Source organism: Pseudopodoces humilis, chromosome 1 (assembly GCF_049639895.1).
Source record: "Pseudopodoces humilis isolate 2021_Gansu_Grassland_sample_001 chromosome 1, ASM4963989v1, whole genome shotgun sequence".
NCBI lineage: Eukaryota > Metazoa > Chordata > Aves > Passeriformes > Paridae > Pseudopodoces > Pseudopodoces humilis.
In genome coordinates, this window is record NC_142200.1 from 96,950,590 (window position 1) to 96,963,805 (window position 13,216).

The following is a 13,216-nucleotide window of genomic DNA, read 5'->3' on the forward strand; positions in this document are numbered from 1 at the left end:
TTCAGTGGGATAGGGTTAAGATAAACCACAGATGGCTTGAGACTTACTAGTGAAACGAAGTACTTATTCCTGTCATGTTCCATGTTACCTAATGGAAGTAACTGAAATAGCTTTTTCTATTGTCCACTTGATGCATGAGGGGCAGGATTTACAGCATTTTTGAAAAGTGTTAATCCTGTCTTTATTTAGTTCTGGTTTTCTAATGAATCATTTCTTTTTTATTGAATCTTGTTTTGAAGAAAGGACGAGCTAAAGATTGAGATTGTTTGGTTAATTTCACCATAGATGTTGTCTGTGTGTTGAGATTCTGAGTTCTTTCTACTGAATAATGTGATACAAATCAAATTAACTTACATGTTAATAGGACAGACTGTATATCTATACATATTAAATAAGCATACTTCAAAAGGTGATTTTTTAAATTTGAAATAAAGGTGATTTTGTTCACAGCAGTGATGGAAGTGTTCATAGGTGTTTTTATAAATGCATTAACAACAAAAAGAAGACCAGGGAAAAATCTATCTTTTATTGGATGTGAAGGGTAACATTGTAACAGAAGATGAGGAAATCTGAGGTGCCTTCTTTGCCTTAGTCTTCAACAGAAAGACTAGTTACCCTCATGGCAACCAGCCCCTGGAGCTGGTAGAGAGAGATGGGGAGCAGAACTGACCCCCTATAATCTAGAAAAAGTAGTCAGGGATCCATTGAGCCACTTAGACACTCACAAGTGTATGGGGCTGGGTGGGACCCACCAGAGTGTAGTGGGGGAGCTGGCAGAAGAGCTTGTCAAGCTGTCCTGTATCATTATTGTTAGTCATGATAAACTGGGGAGGTTCCAGAAAACTGGAGGTTGGCCACTGTGGTACGTGTGTGAGGTTCAATGAGGCAAAGCACAGGTCATGCACAACAATTCCATGCAGCTCTACAAGCTTGGAGAAGAGTGACTTGAAAGTGGCTCATCAAAATAGGACCTCAGAGTGCAGGTCAACAGCTGGTTGAATATGAGCCAGCAGTGTGCCCAGTTGGACAAGTAGGCCAATGGCATCCTGGCCTTTATTGTAAATAGTGTGGCCAGCAGGATCAGGGAAGTGATTGTTGCCTTGTACTTGGCACTGTCAAGGCTACACCTGGAGTTCTGTGTCCAGTTTTGGGACCCTCTCTTCAAGAAAGACATTGAATTGCAAAGCTTGTCCAGAGAAGGGCAATGAAGCTGGTGGAGGGTCTCAAGCACAAGTCTGATGAGAAGTGGCTGAGGGAGCTGAGATAATTCAGCCTGAAGAAAAGGAAGCTCCGGGGGTACCTTACCACTCTCTATAACTACCTGGAAGGATTTGTAACAAGGTGGGGGTTGGCCTGCTCTCCCTGGCAACTGGCAGTACAGCTAAAGGAGATGGACTCAAGCTGCACCAGCGGAGGCTCAGGTTGGACATGAGGAAGGATTTTTTTACTGAAAAGGTGGTTAAACATTGGAATGGACTGCCCATGGAGGTGGTAGAGCCACCACCCCTGGGGGTGTTCAAGAAATGACTGGATGTTGCACTTAGTGCTATGTTAAGTTGGCATGGTAGTGTTCAAAGCTTGGACCTGATCTTAGGGCTCTTTTTCAAAACCTTAATGCTTTTATGATTCTATGGTTCTAATGATTTTAAGATAATTGTGGAAGTAGTCAGCAAAATTCAGATGACAAAGTACTTGTCAGTTTGCTTTTGTGGTCACTTTTTCAGCATTGATTCTCTTTCAAGTGAAGCTAAAATAATATTTGACATGATCAGCATTACCTATCAAAATGCCATGCCAAGCATACACAAATACAAGAAGAGAGCTGTATTAGAGAAACCGGACTTTATTGCAGTCTGTCACTACCGGACTATTTTGAAGACTCATTAGAAAGCTTTGAAATAGGCAGAATATTGGTTGTAAGCACTGAAAAAGGTTTCCTGTTCTTCAGATCCCAAGGTCTGCATTTTTCTGTTTGAAGCCTGTTAGGTGCATTTAATAAGACATGTTTATTAGAGATACTGTGCTCTGAGCTTTTTCCTATTGGAGCAAAGCCAAGTAACTCTGTTTAGAAATACAAGCATATAAAGGACAGTTTCACGATCCTCCTACCTACAGTTTAAAATGCTTACTGTGTAGTGCTGAGATAGTGATTTTTATGTCCAGAACTGGTTAGACAAAACTGTAATCTTTAACATCAGAATTATGAATACCGATTCACATTATTTTTTTTTTGCTACTCTTTTGGTTTCTAATGATACCCACTGAAGGAGTAACTCCAGTTATGTTATACTCTACATGAATGCAAAACAATAATTGAAATTTCCCAACTCACTTTTCAAAGAGTAATCCTTTGTGAAGGGATTGGAAGTGCCCTGAGAGGTGTACTAATATTTAGTTAATAATTACAGGTACCAGATATCAGTCGGTGAGAAAGTCAATAGAAGTGTGGTCTCAGCAAGACTGAAATCAAGCAACCTTATTTTTATTTGAACTTGGAATGTACCTTTTAATTAATGGTTTATAAAGACTTCAGCAGAAACAATGGGATGATTTCAAGAATGGAGCTAAAAGAAAAACAATGTTCCAAAAATCTTGGAAAGAAAATGCAAGTTCTTAACCAAGAAGTCCTAGTGCTCATATGCTTTAGCAAAATGATAAGAGGAATTAGGATGTATTTGTTTGAGGACAGAGTTGCTTTTTGTTGTCTGTGAAAAAGCTAATTGAACCTTTCTTTAGGTATAGCAGAGCCCATTAAAGGATAATTGCCAGTTTCTCAGATAATCTTGTGCAAAACCAATGGGTTCCATATACTGTGAAACATCTCAAGGTGTTAGTTCATGAGGGAGATTCTTTTGTGTTCACAGTGCTCCTTCTGCTGGCCTTGCATTAACCTTTGTTGGAAGGAGGGGCACCTAACCAGGCTGTAGGACTTGAAGTAGTGGAAGACCAAATATAAACTGTAGAGAAACAGAAAAATGAAAGTTGGAGGGTATGGATAGAAGGAGATATATTGGATGTGTGAAATCATCACCATTTCTTTTTTGGAGTGAGGAACTAATTTTAGAGCCCTAATTTTTAGGACAGGTGTTATCTTCTGTGTCTCTTAGGAGAGTATGTGGTTTCTATGTGATGATACCAACAAGTATAGTGATGCTGTGGAGAGTGATAGGAAATTAGTGGTGGGAAATCCACAGTCCCTCTTATGTTGGAGGGACTGAGATCTATTTCTGTCTGGTTTACAACCAAGATAATATGTTGTGCTGAGACTAGTTTACATGGTTGCCAGAGCTTTCTTCTGGGATTTCATGTGGGGATTAGTGTCCTGTAGGGAGCAGAGGGAGGAGACAGGAGAAAAGAGTACAACTTGTTCTCCAGCTGTTCTGTAATTCTGTAGTGAAGAGACTGTATAGGTGCTGTTGCTGTAATCTGTGAATATAAGGGCAAAAGGGCAGTCAGGCAAAGTGGCACAGGCAAGGACTTGAGATTATTTGGAAGTGCCAATGTTGTGACAGGATCAGCATATAATAGTTTTTGTAGTTTGTGGGCTGAAAGGCAGTGAAAGTAATGCTATATATTTTGAGAGGTGTCCCAGAGCAGGTCAGTTGAGCTACAGGTTAGTACAGTTTATATTTCAATAAGGAATAGATGAAAAATAACTTGTCATGGAAGGGTTTCCACAGCCTTTACAAAATATTTCCTTTTGCATTGTATTTCATAGATTCCTGCCTCAACTTCTGGAGATTTTTTGAGTGAGTCAGTAAAGTAATAAAAAAGTTGTCTGGGGACTTATTTTATTCTGTACCCAACCAAAACTTGTATGTGAAGTGCAATTATCAAGTGTTTTTAGAGAAACTAGAAAGGGAAGGGGAGAAATCAGTATGTGTGTGTTAAAGAATAATAGTTAAGAGATGGACCACTATATAAAAATTAGACTGTTAAACTAAATTTCCTTAAATGTTTAACATCCGCATGTCTTAGATGAAAACTGGGTTTGCAGCCACATGTGGTGTTATTTAGAACCAGTTCTCAAACCAGAGTCTTCTGACTATTCCTTTTATGGTATAATGTATATAGTTTTTTCCCTCTTTTTTTTTCTCTCTCTTTATTGAGAAACTGCCCAGCTATTCACCAGTCTTCACAGAAGTAATTGTGAACGCCATTTATTTCTATTATTAACACACCTTTTATAGGGTTCTACAGGGTTTGCGGGCAGAGCAAGCTACTGTTGGCTAACACACACAGTTTACATTTTTTCTCCTACACACAAGGATATTGTTTTGCTTTGCTCTCTCTTCTGCAGGCAAGTTTCAAGGATTTTAGCCCTTAATATCACGACTTATTTCAAAGGCTGGTTTGTGCACACAGGCCTTTACTAATATATAAAATATATCAACATCTCTTTTTTTTTTCCTCTCTTGTTTTTAACTGTGTTACTTTTCCACCAGGGGATGGGATTGCCAGGGAAAATAGTCCATTTATTAACAATGCAGAATTGGGCAGAGGAAACACGTATGAAGGAAAGAATATGGCTCTCTTTGAGGTAAGTTAAATACTCCAAAAACATATTTTACCTTTAATGGAGATGAACAAACCTGTTTTCTTTCTGTCTTAAAATGTAGTGGGGGGGAAAATTGAGTTTTAATAACTTTTTCATAGTTTTCTTTCTGCTAACATTCAATTTCAGTGGATTTGAATGATACATAGGCAAGAACAGTAAATACTGGTGTGCACTAATGTGAAGATATGAAATAAGTATTCATGAATTTAATTTTTTTGGCTAGGATCTAGATATTGTTAGAGAAAGCTGCTGGAAGTTAAATCTATTTGTTTTAAGAAAGTGGTATTCAGTTTTAAAAGGATTAGCAAAATAATTTGTTCAACAGGAGAATTACAGACGTTTCGTAAAGCAGCAAAGCTATAAAACAAACTTACAAGCCATGGCTTAGTTGTCCAACTACAGTGTAGAGCACACCACAGCAGTTTCTAATGTGAACATCTACTTTATAATGGATGTTTCATACCTTTTTAATCAACTGAATTATTACAATTGATTAGTGAAAAAAGTATATTAATTTAGTACTTTAAAGGGCAACTTCTGCAACTGAGTAGTATTTCTAATAAAAACCTTAGTTGCTCTGCTCTAGCAGCATCCACTGGTCTTGGTCTGATACTTGCTGTTAACAAAAACTAGGTGCTTCCAAAATTGTTTAGCCACCTTGCTGTTGCATTCTTCTCAATGTTTTCTTGTTGTTCTCTTACATTTCTCTCTTCTTTTCAAGTGTCTTTGCACAAAGAACATGGTCTTTCATCTCACTCTGTGAAAGACTCAAATAATATATATTTACTATTTTTCAGTGTTTTAGAGAAAATTGTGCTAAAGATAAAAGTAATGTTGATCATTAATTGTCTTTTTGTCTTGTATGCAACATCTTAATATTTTTGACAGGAACGATGGAATTAAAGATCTGTCATTGAATTTCTCTCCTTCAAGCTCTATTCCATAATGCCATTTCCAAAACTTTGTGGTTCAAATTAGTTGGTCTGTCAGTGACGATAATTTGGCCATAGCTGCTTTTTGTCCCAGATTTGTTATTTTGAATCATAGCTTACATTAAATCAGCTGATATAAAACCCTTACTTTTACATAGCTCAAATTATAGACATTGCTGTTAGCAGTATCCCATTGAAAGCCTTCTAGTGACTTCATCACCACTGGTGGTGTTGTGGTGAATCTTTTTTGAGACTGTCTATGTTCCAGAGTAAGTTTCCTACAATCTCGTTTTTCTCATGTTTTCAGATGTTAGAGTTGCACAAACTGGTAAAAAGGAGTTTAAGTATTATGACCTTATCATTACCTAATCTCTAAGAGATACTTCTTGTCTTTGTTTGTCACATCAATCACTTGTCTTGTTTCCAGTGTTCAATTTTTTTGTATTTAATTGAGTTCTCTTGGATCCATTTTTCTTGGAACTTTTGTGTTGTATATTCTTCTGGATTTTATTACTTGTTTTAGCATGTTTGGTTTTGTAGCAGATAATTGGCTAAAGATAGATGGGCTGACTTCTGTGTCAGGTGCTATTATTACATGTGTGCAATTACATGTGATATGCATATGTGTGGGCATTTTCAACAAGTTAACATTTTGGAAGTAATATACCTGGTGTAAGAGAAAATATGTAAGCCTGCAGCAGTAGAATTCAGAGAGATACTTAAATATTTTAGTGCTTGAGAAATCATTTGAAGTCACTCTCTAAACAAAAGCAAGATGCTGGAAAACACCCTAATCACTCAATCCTACCAGTACAATCCATTAAAGACTGTGTTGTGATAAAAATAGATTATTTTAAATTACTGTGGTCTTTCTCTAGGTTTCCCTTATATTCAAGCTGTATATTGTAAAGTAGTGTAAAAATATGAAAGAAATGGTGCAACATAGCCATGTAGAGTTAAACTTCTAGAAAGAATAAAACTTTCTTGCTGGTTGAAAGCTGATTGGTATTTTGTCACGCTAATTTTTTTATTTGGCTGAATCAGGGCTGACCTGTTGAGTATGTGATTGAAGTAGTATCATAAAATGACGACTTTAAAAAAAAATATTTAATAAATGCAGTATTCTTCAAAATCCAACAGGAAGAAATGGATAGTAACCCCATGGTGTCATCTCTTCTGAATAAACTAGCAAACTACACTAATCTGACTCAAGGAGTGGTGGAACATGAAGCAGATGAAGACAGCAAGCGAAAGGAAGTCAAGGTATTTAAATTTCAAATAATTTATCAAGACAAAACTAGCTATAAGAGGTGCATTTTTCAACCTGATAAGAGAATATTGTGGACACTTAAAAATGAGAGTAAGATTTGTTATACCATGTTTAGAACTGAAGCATTTGCAGCAGGACTTGCGTTAATTTGATGTTCTTGTTAGCATATTTTAGCAAGACTTTGCTGTAAAACCCCTAGGTAAAACGTGTAAAAGTAGGATCTGAAACATGGAGTATACCAAATTTCTTCTTCCTTTCTTTTCTTCTTCTTTGTGAGCTTGTGCAAGCATCAGTACCTGTTAACTACCTCTAGTGAGCATACAGTAGGACTTTTTGCAGTTTTATTAATATATTTTAACTGCCTAGGTTTTTAAATAGTTATAGTAAGGTAAATTTGAGATGAAACAGGTCAGTCTTTTAAATCTATAAGCATATTTGCATCTCTTAACATGGTAGTAGTTTTTTTGAGTAGCTGTCTTGGTTTTGTGTGTTTCAGTAAGTATTTTTAAAATTTAATGGATGCATTCCAAGAAAACACTTTGTTTCAAACATTAAAAGTTCTATACTTGTGGGAGGGGAAGGCATATGCTCTGTTTGACACATTGGTAAACGCACTTGCAAGAAGTGAACTGAATTCATCAAGGGTTGTCTGTCTACTGGATACCCAAAGTGTGTATCACTGTGTCTGTAGAAGTGGAATGTGTGCAACAGTTGGAGTCTGCAGCGGCATGTTGGATTCATCCCTCTGTGAGTAGGGGCTGTTTTGGAAAGAGAAAGCTTGGATCAAAGTATATGACCTGACAGTATAAGAACTTACAGGCAAAGAGGGGATGTTAAGCTGCATGGTGACTGAAACTAAGAAAATTAAGGTAGATGTTGGGGAGGGACAGTGCTAGGAGTCACCTCTCTTGGTGCAGGAGAAGGGGTGCTGCTACTGAATTTATATGCTGAGCTATGAGGAAGAGAAGCACATGAGAATGAGTAAAAGGGAAATGAGCATGGTGCAGAAAAGACAGAAATGGAAATATGTTTGAAAATAAGTTTAGAAGGGCAGCTTGTTTGACTGGAAGGGAGATTTTGAAGTGGAAGTTGGTACCAGGACAGTGGGCAAGGGTCAGGAATAAAGTCCAGCTGTTTGCTTAGCTTTTTGCTTATCCTGCATTTGTTTATGAATGTGCTTTCCTTCTGTTTGTCTAATTGTGCCTGATCTATATTGGTTTCATCTCATCTGAAGATAAACTTCAGATGTGAGAAAAGTAACACTGATCTTCTGATCTTCTCACATGTTCCTTGGTGTGAACCCTGTTGTCCATTCAGCTGCTGTGTAGAGGTTTTTGTCAATGCAGCACCGTATTACTCCCTCTGGAGCAGATGAGCCAAATGAACATTGTGTCCTCACTTGCACTTGGTCTTGTTTGTGCACCATGTGGTGGCCTGATAGCATGGTTTTTATGGATGTGTCTTAATTTCATTTCTGAAATTGTGATAGTTAATGCTATGCCTGTCAGAGCAGCATTTTCAATGGGGTGATTGAGACAGTAGTGTTGATGCTGCACATGAATATTGCCCAAGATGCTAAAAAAAAAAAAAATAGTCTAAATGGCATTCTATGGTTCCTTATAAGTACTTGGAAATTTAGTATTTTCTTAATAATTCTGATAACTTCTGAAGTACCAATGCTTGCTTATTTATTGAAGTCAACTACCATTTTTCACAGCCCAAGTTGTGATTTAAGACCATCTTGTGTAACTGGAAAGCTACTGTGTATAACTGTTGATTCTAGCTAGCCTGAATTCTCTTCATAAGTGTAGAAGACCGAAACTTTAGTGATGAAGCCTGAATGCTTTTGTGTGTGTCTTGACCTGTGATGATCACTAGCAAATAAATAGGATACATATACTATGTTGTGGTAGGTTTTACAGTTTTTGAAAAAAGAAATTTTAATCAGCTCTGTATTACTTTTTGCTCTGTCTTAATACCTTGTCTGCCTTTTTAAAAACTGAAAATACTATTGAATAATTTTTTTTGTGCCATTTGTGACCAACTTTTTGCAGAATATAAATGATATTTTGATAATGGCAGTAATTCATCTTTGACCTTTAACTTTTAACTTTAGCCTGTAACTGGTATTTCATAAAAAATTTGTAAAGTGTTATAATCAACAGATAAAGGGCCTTCCTATCCCTATTAAGGTTTCATCCTCATTCCTGTGGAACAAGGGAGTTTTCTATCACAAATAGTTTTCTCTCTTTTCAGGATTTTTTTTTCGTAAATAACATGTGAATATTTGCAAAACTGGACACTCTGAAGCTACCATTCAGGTTCACTTGGAATTTGTTGATGGAGCATTTGTGATAAGTGTTTGTTGAATAAAGTGCTTGTGGATTAAAATTTTTTAATGCAAAGGAATTGATGTTCTCACTTTGTTTCCAGGGTCCACAAATGGGCACTTTTATTGGCGTGTATCTTCCCTGTTTGCAAAACATCTTAGGAGTCATCCTTTTCCTACGTTTAACATGGATTGTAGGAACAGCTGGAGTTCTTGAGTCTTTCATCATTGTCTTCATGTGTTGTGCTTGTGTAAGTTAACCTTATTTTACTTCTTTTCTAAACTCTTGGCCAAATACTCTGTGGGAAGAGTACCAATACCTTCTAATATATGTGTATTAGGGAAAAAAACCCATGTATAATCACATTGGTTAAATTGTATGTGGTTGAATAGAGAGAAATAGGTTATGTCTTTGAGCAGTGAGTGTCATGTGTCAGTCTAACCTGCATGGACATTCTTTTGGGTTGATCAAAGTAAACTTTTGTTTGAAGTATTGTATGAGTTTTCTTAAATTTGCCTTAGGCAATCTTTCATTATTTTCTTTGAGATCTGAACGGTTCTGCCTTTTACAACTTCAGAACAAACTGAATAATAAACTACAAATCAAACCACATCATCTGTAAAGTAATTTTTTAGAATGTGAGACCACTACTAGCTGTTGTCATACCAATGTTACAGTTAGGTTTCACTACTTTTTAATTTGACTCATGAACATACTATTTTAAGTGTATTCAATGGTCTGTATTTTTCCATTTCTTTTTTAAAGACTGTGCCAAATATCTAGGTTAACTAAATCTTCTGCTGAAAAAATTGAGTACTTGAGTTGCATGAATATCTCAAATTAAACATCTTGGTTAAAAAAAGAATAAAATACTAGTTCCATTTGATTACTGTTTTGCTTAGTCTTTCAAAAAAACCCTCCAAAACTCTGGTTAAATTTCTTCTATTTCATCTTTCCACAGACTATGCTAACTGCAATTTCAATGAGTGCTATAGCAACAAATGGTGTAGTTCCAGGTAATGAAGAATTTTATCTTACATGGCAAATTTCTGAATGATGGAAGTTTAAATCTGGGATAAGAAATTCTTATAGTTCTCAAATGTCAGAAGTAATACTATTGTGTCAAGTGCATATTTTCTTTTAATTGATTTGATAATTTGATAATTTCTTTTAATTGATTTTATAAATAACATTTTACTGTGAGATGCAGTCTTTAACTGGACCTTCTGGGAATTAAAATCTGCAGTATATTTTTGCCATCAATCATTTTAATGGCTGTTTTAATCAAAGGTAGGATGTTATAATTTGAATTAATGGAGACTGGACTTCACACAAAGTAAATTTCTTTACAAATAAGGCTACTACTTTTTTCTGTCCTGAATTTGCCTACATTCCATCTAAACACTGGAGTTAGTTATCTTGTTTTCTGCAATAGCAGCTTGTCTCATGGCAGAAATATTTTTCTTTATAAATGCTCTAGGTTCTTCCCATCTCCTTAAATTTTCAGGATTGATTGATAAATTGATTTGGCTTCGTGAAGTAAGAGGATTTTTTTTTTAGTTACAAAATCAGTTAGCTCTTGAAGCTGTTGCCCTTTTCAGTTTCTCAGCAAAATAATTGGTAGTTCTGGTGTTCAGGCTTTTGTATGAACTCTGAACAGTTTACCTAATGATCTTAAACTGAAGTTGCTGGGTAAAAGTAAAAGCTAGAATTTGTGTAGGATGTAGAATAATTGTATTTCATGGATGCACTACCATATATGAAATAAAAATACAATAGACAACTTTAAAGTATTTGTGCTTTATAATAAATATAATTAAAATAAAATTTTAATAATTTTAAAAGTAAAAATATATAAAATATAAATAAAATGGAGTTATTCAAATCAGTGCACAGATATTTAAAATGTTCTGCTCTTTTCCCCCTCATATTTAAACTTTTTAAAGTTAATTGTTAAAATTTTGTTTAATATCTGTAACAGGCTTTAAAGCCTGCAGTTCTTACACAAGACAGGTCTTAATTTTCACTTTTTTGTTGTTGATGCCAGTTTCTTAGAGAAATTATGCTTGTCCTGGAATATATGGAGAAGGCAGAAAGCACAGATAAGAATCTAGGATTGAAGGATACCTGAGCAGCAGGATCCTTTCTTTTGCCATTATGCACAAGAGCATTATATGTAGTAAAAAGATTGGTGATACTTCATAATATCTTTATTAGTTTCTCATTCATTCATTTTGAAAACACTGAAACAGTGGAACAGGCTGCCCAGGTGAATGGTGGAGCCAAAATCCTTGGAAGTGTTCAAAAAACAAGTAGGTGTGGTGCTTAGGGACAGGGTGTAGTGGTGGACCTGGTAGTGTTAGGTTAATGATAGGACTTAATGACCTCAGAGGTCTTTTCCAGCCTTAATAATTCTATAGAAAACAGCTTCAGACTCCGCACTTGAATATATGTTATTTAAAATTACACACGTCCTTTCTCTGACTCCTGCTTCTTACAAACGGGACAAATATCATGAATTTAAGAGTAGATGGAGTGGAAACCAGAGAGAAGAGTTTTCCTTGAGGAAGTTGGTTGACGTTCTGAAAGAAAGAGATGAAGTGCTTGAAATTTAGAGCCTCATTAAAAGGCAAATAGTGCAATGGAAATAGGGTGGTGGTGTAGTTTATTACTTAAAGAAGGATGATACATTACATATGGGAAGTAAGCCAGAAGAACTGCAGAGCTCAGGGTCAAAGTGAGTAGTATATAAGTGGACAAGAAAAAGCAATCCCTACACAATTCCTTCGAAGAGTACTAAAAAAATGTGACCTGTAGTGAAAGTGGCAATGGTTTCATATACAGAAAATAGAAAGAATAAGTAGAAAATATTGTTTTGTCCTTGTCTCATAAAGCAATTATTTTTGAAGTTTATTGTTTGATGGGAAACAGCTTAAGGTTAGAAGCTAAGAACTCATTCACATCTATTTATACCTGTATATCCTTTTCTAATTTACTTCTGTTTAGCTTGTGAAATTTTTCCTCGTCTTACTTTGGTCTTCACTTTCCGTTCAACAGAAAGTGTGCATGGGGATATTACTCTTGAAATGTGCATTCTAACTGCCTAGATGGTATAGACACTGATTAGAGTCTTGGCATAAGCATGTCAGTGGAGACACATGCAGTGGTTATCTTGATTATGTTAATTGAATGATTCAAATTTTTGTTCTCTACTGCCATCTTTAATCTGAAGGCCTGGAGGTGTTTTGTGTTGTCTTTTTTTTTTTTTTTTTTTTTTTTTTTTCTCTTCTCTCTGTTAAATTCACAGCTGGAGGCTCTTACTACATGATTTCAAGATCTTTAGGGCCAGAGTTTGGTGGGGCAGTAGGACTTTGTTTCTACTTGGGGACAACCTTTGCAGGAGCAATGTACATTCTTGGTACCATTGAGATTTTATTGGTAAGTACTAGTTTTTATTAAGATTAAATGTATTTAGGCTGTTTTGGGATATTGCTGATGAATGTTCTTAATGGTCTAAAATGTATTCTAGTTTGGCGATCGTTAATGTTTTGCTACTACATTTTCAGGATGTTGATATTTATTTTTATCCTACTTGTGACTATTTGAGGAAGTTAAATTCTTATCAGTAACACAAAAATAAATTAAATGCTATTTGATGTATATTTATTCTACTTAATGTAGTAACCAAGCAGAAATCTTCTCTTTCCAAATGTTAGTCTGCAAGCCTAGATCAGGCAGGTGTTACCAGGGTAACTCAACTGCTACCCAGTGAAAATTGTGAAGAGTATGAAGGGCATTATCTCTGATGAGGCAGTAATAATCTATCCCACTTCCTTAATTTCAAACTACTGGCTTTGAATTTTCATATATTTGCAAAGATGCTGTGGAAGACTGCCTTTATGGGAGTGGCCTGTCTTGCTTGGCTTTGCTTCATCCATGAGGGGCCAATAATTGGTCATCATATCAGAAACTGAAGATATGAGAGCAGATGCTTCAGAAATCTTTCGTATTACTCACTATGATTCATGTCATCAAGTCCAGGCTTTTTTTCATCTAAATTGGAGACAGTCTTCACTAATGCTTGCTTGTGTGATCTGATCTGGCTTGTTATCTGATCTATGGTAGT

General features: G+C 35.8%; 1 protein-coding gene across 5 annotated transcripts in view; it reads left to right on the forward strand.

The window, feature by feature from the left end:
• LOC102105327 (solute carrier family 12 member 7) overlaps window positions 1-13,216 on the forward strand; it is a 62,523-nt gene that overhangs the window by 8,581 nt on the left and 40,726 nt on the right. For all 5 annotated transcript variants that reach the window (XM_088052925.1, XM_088052933.1, XM_088052943.1 and 2 more), the window contains exons 2-6: window positions 4,446-4,540; window positions 6,631-6,753; window positions 9,194-9,340; window positions 10,052-10,106; window positions 12,398-12,528. In XM_088052925.1, the coding sequence (XP_087909051.1) occupies window positions 4,446-4,540; window positions 6,631-6,753; window positions 9,194-9,340; window positions 10,052-10,106; window positions 12,398-12,528 (551 nt within the window). The remainder of the gene's footprint in view (window positions 1-4,445; window positions 4,541-6,630; window positions 6,754-9,193; window positions 9,341-10,051; window positions 10,107-12,397; window positions 12,529-13,216) is intronic.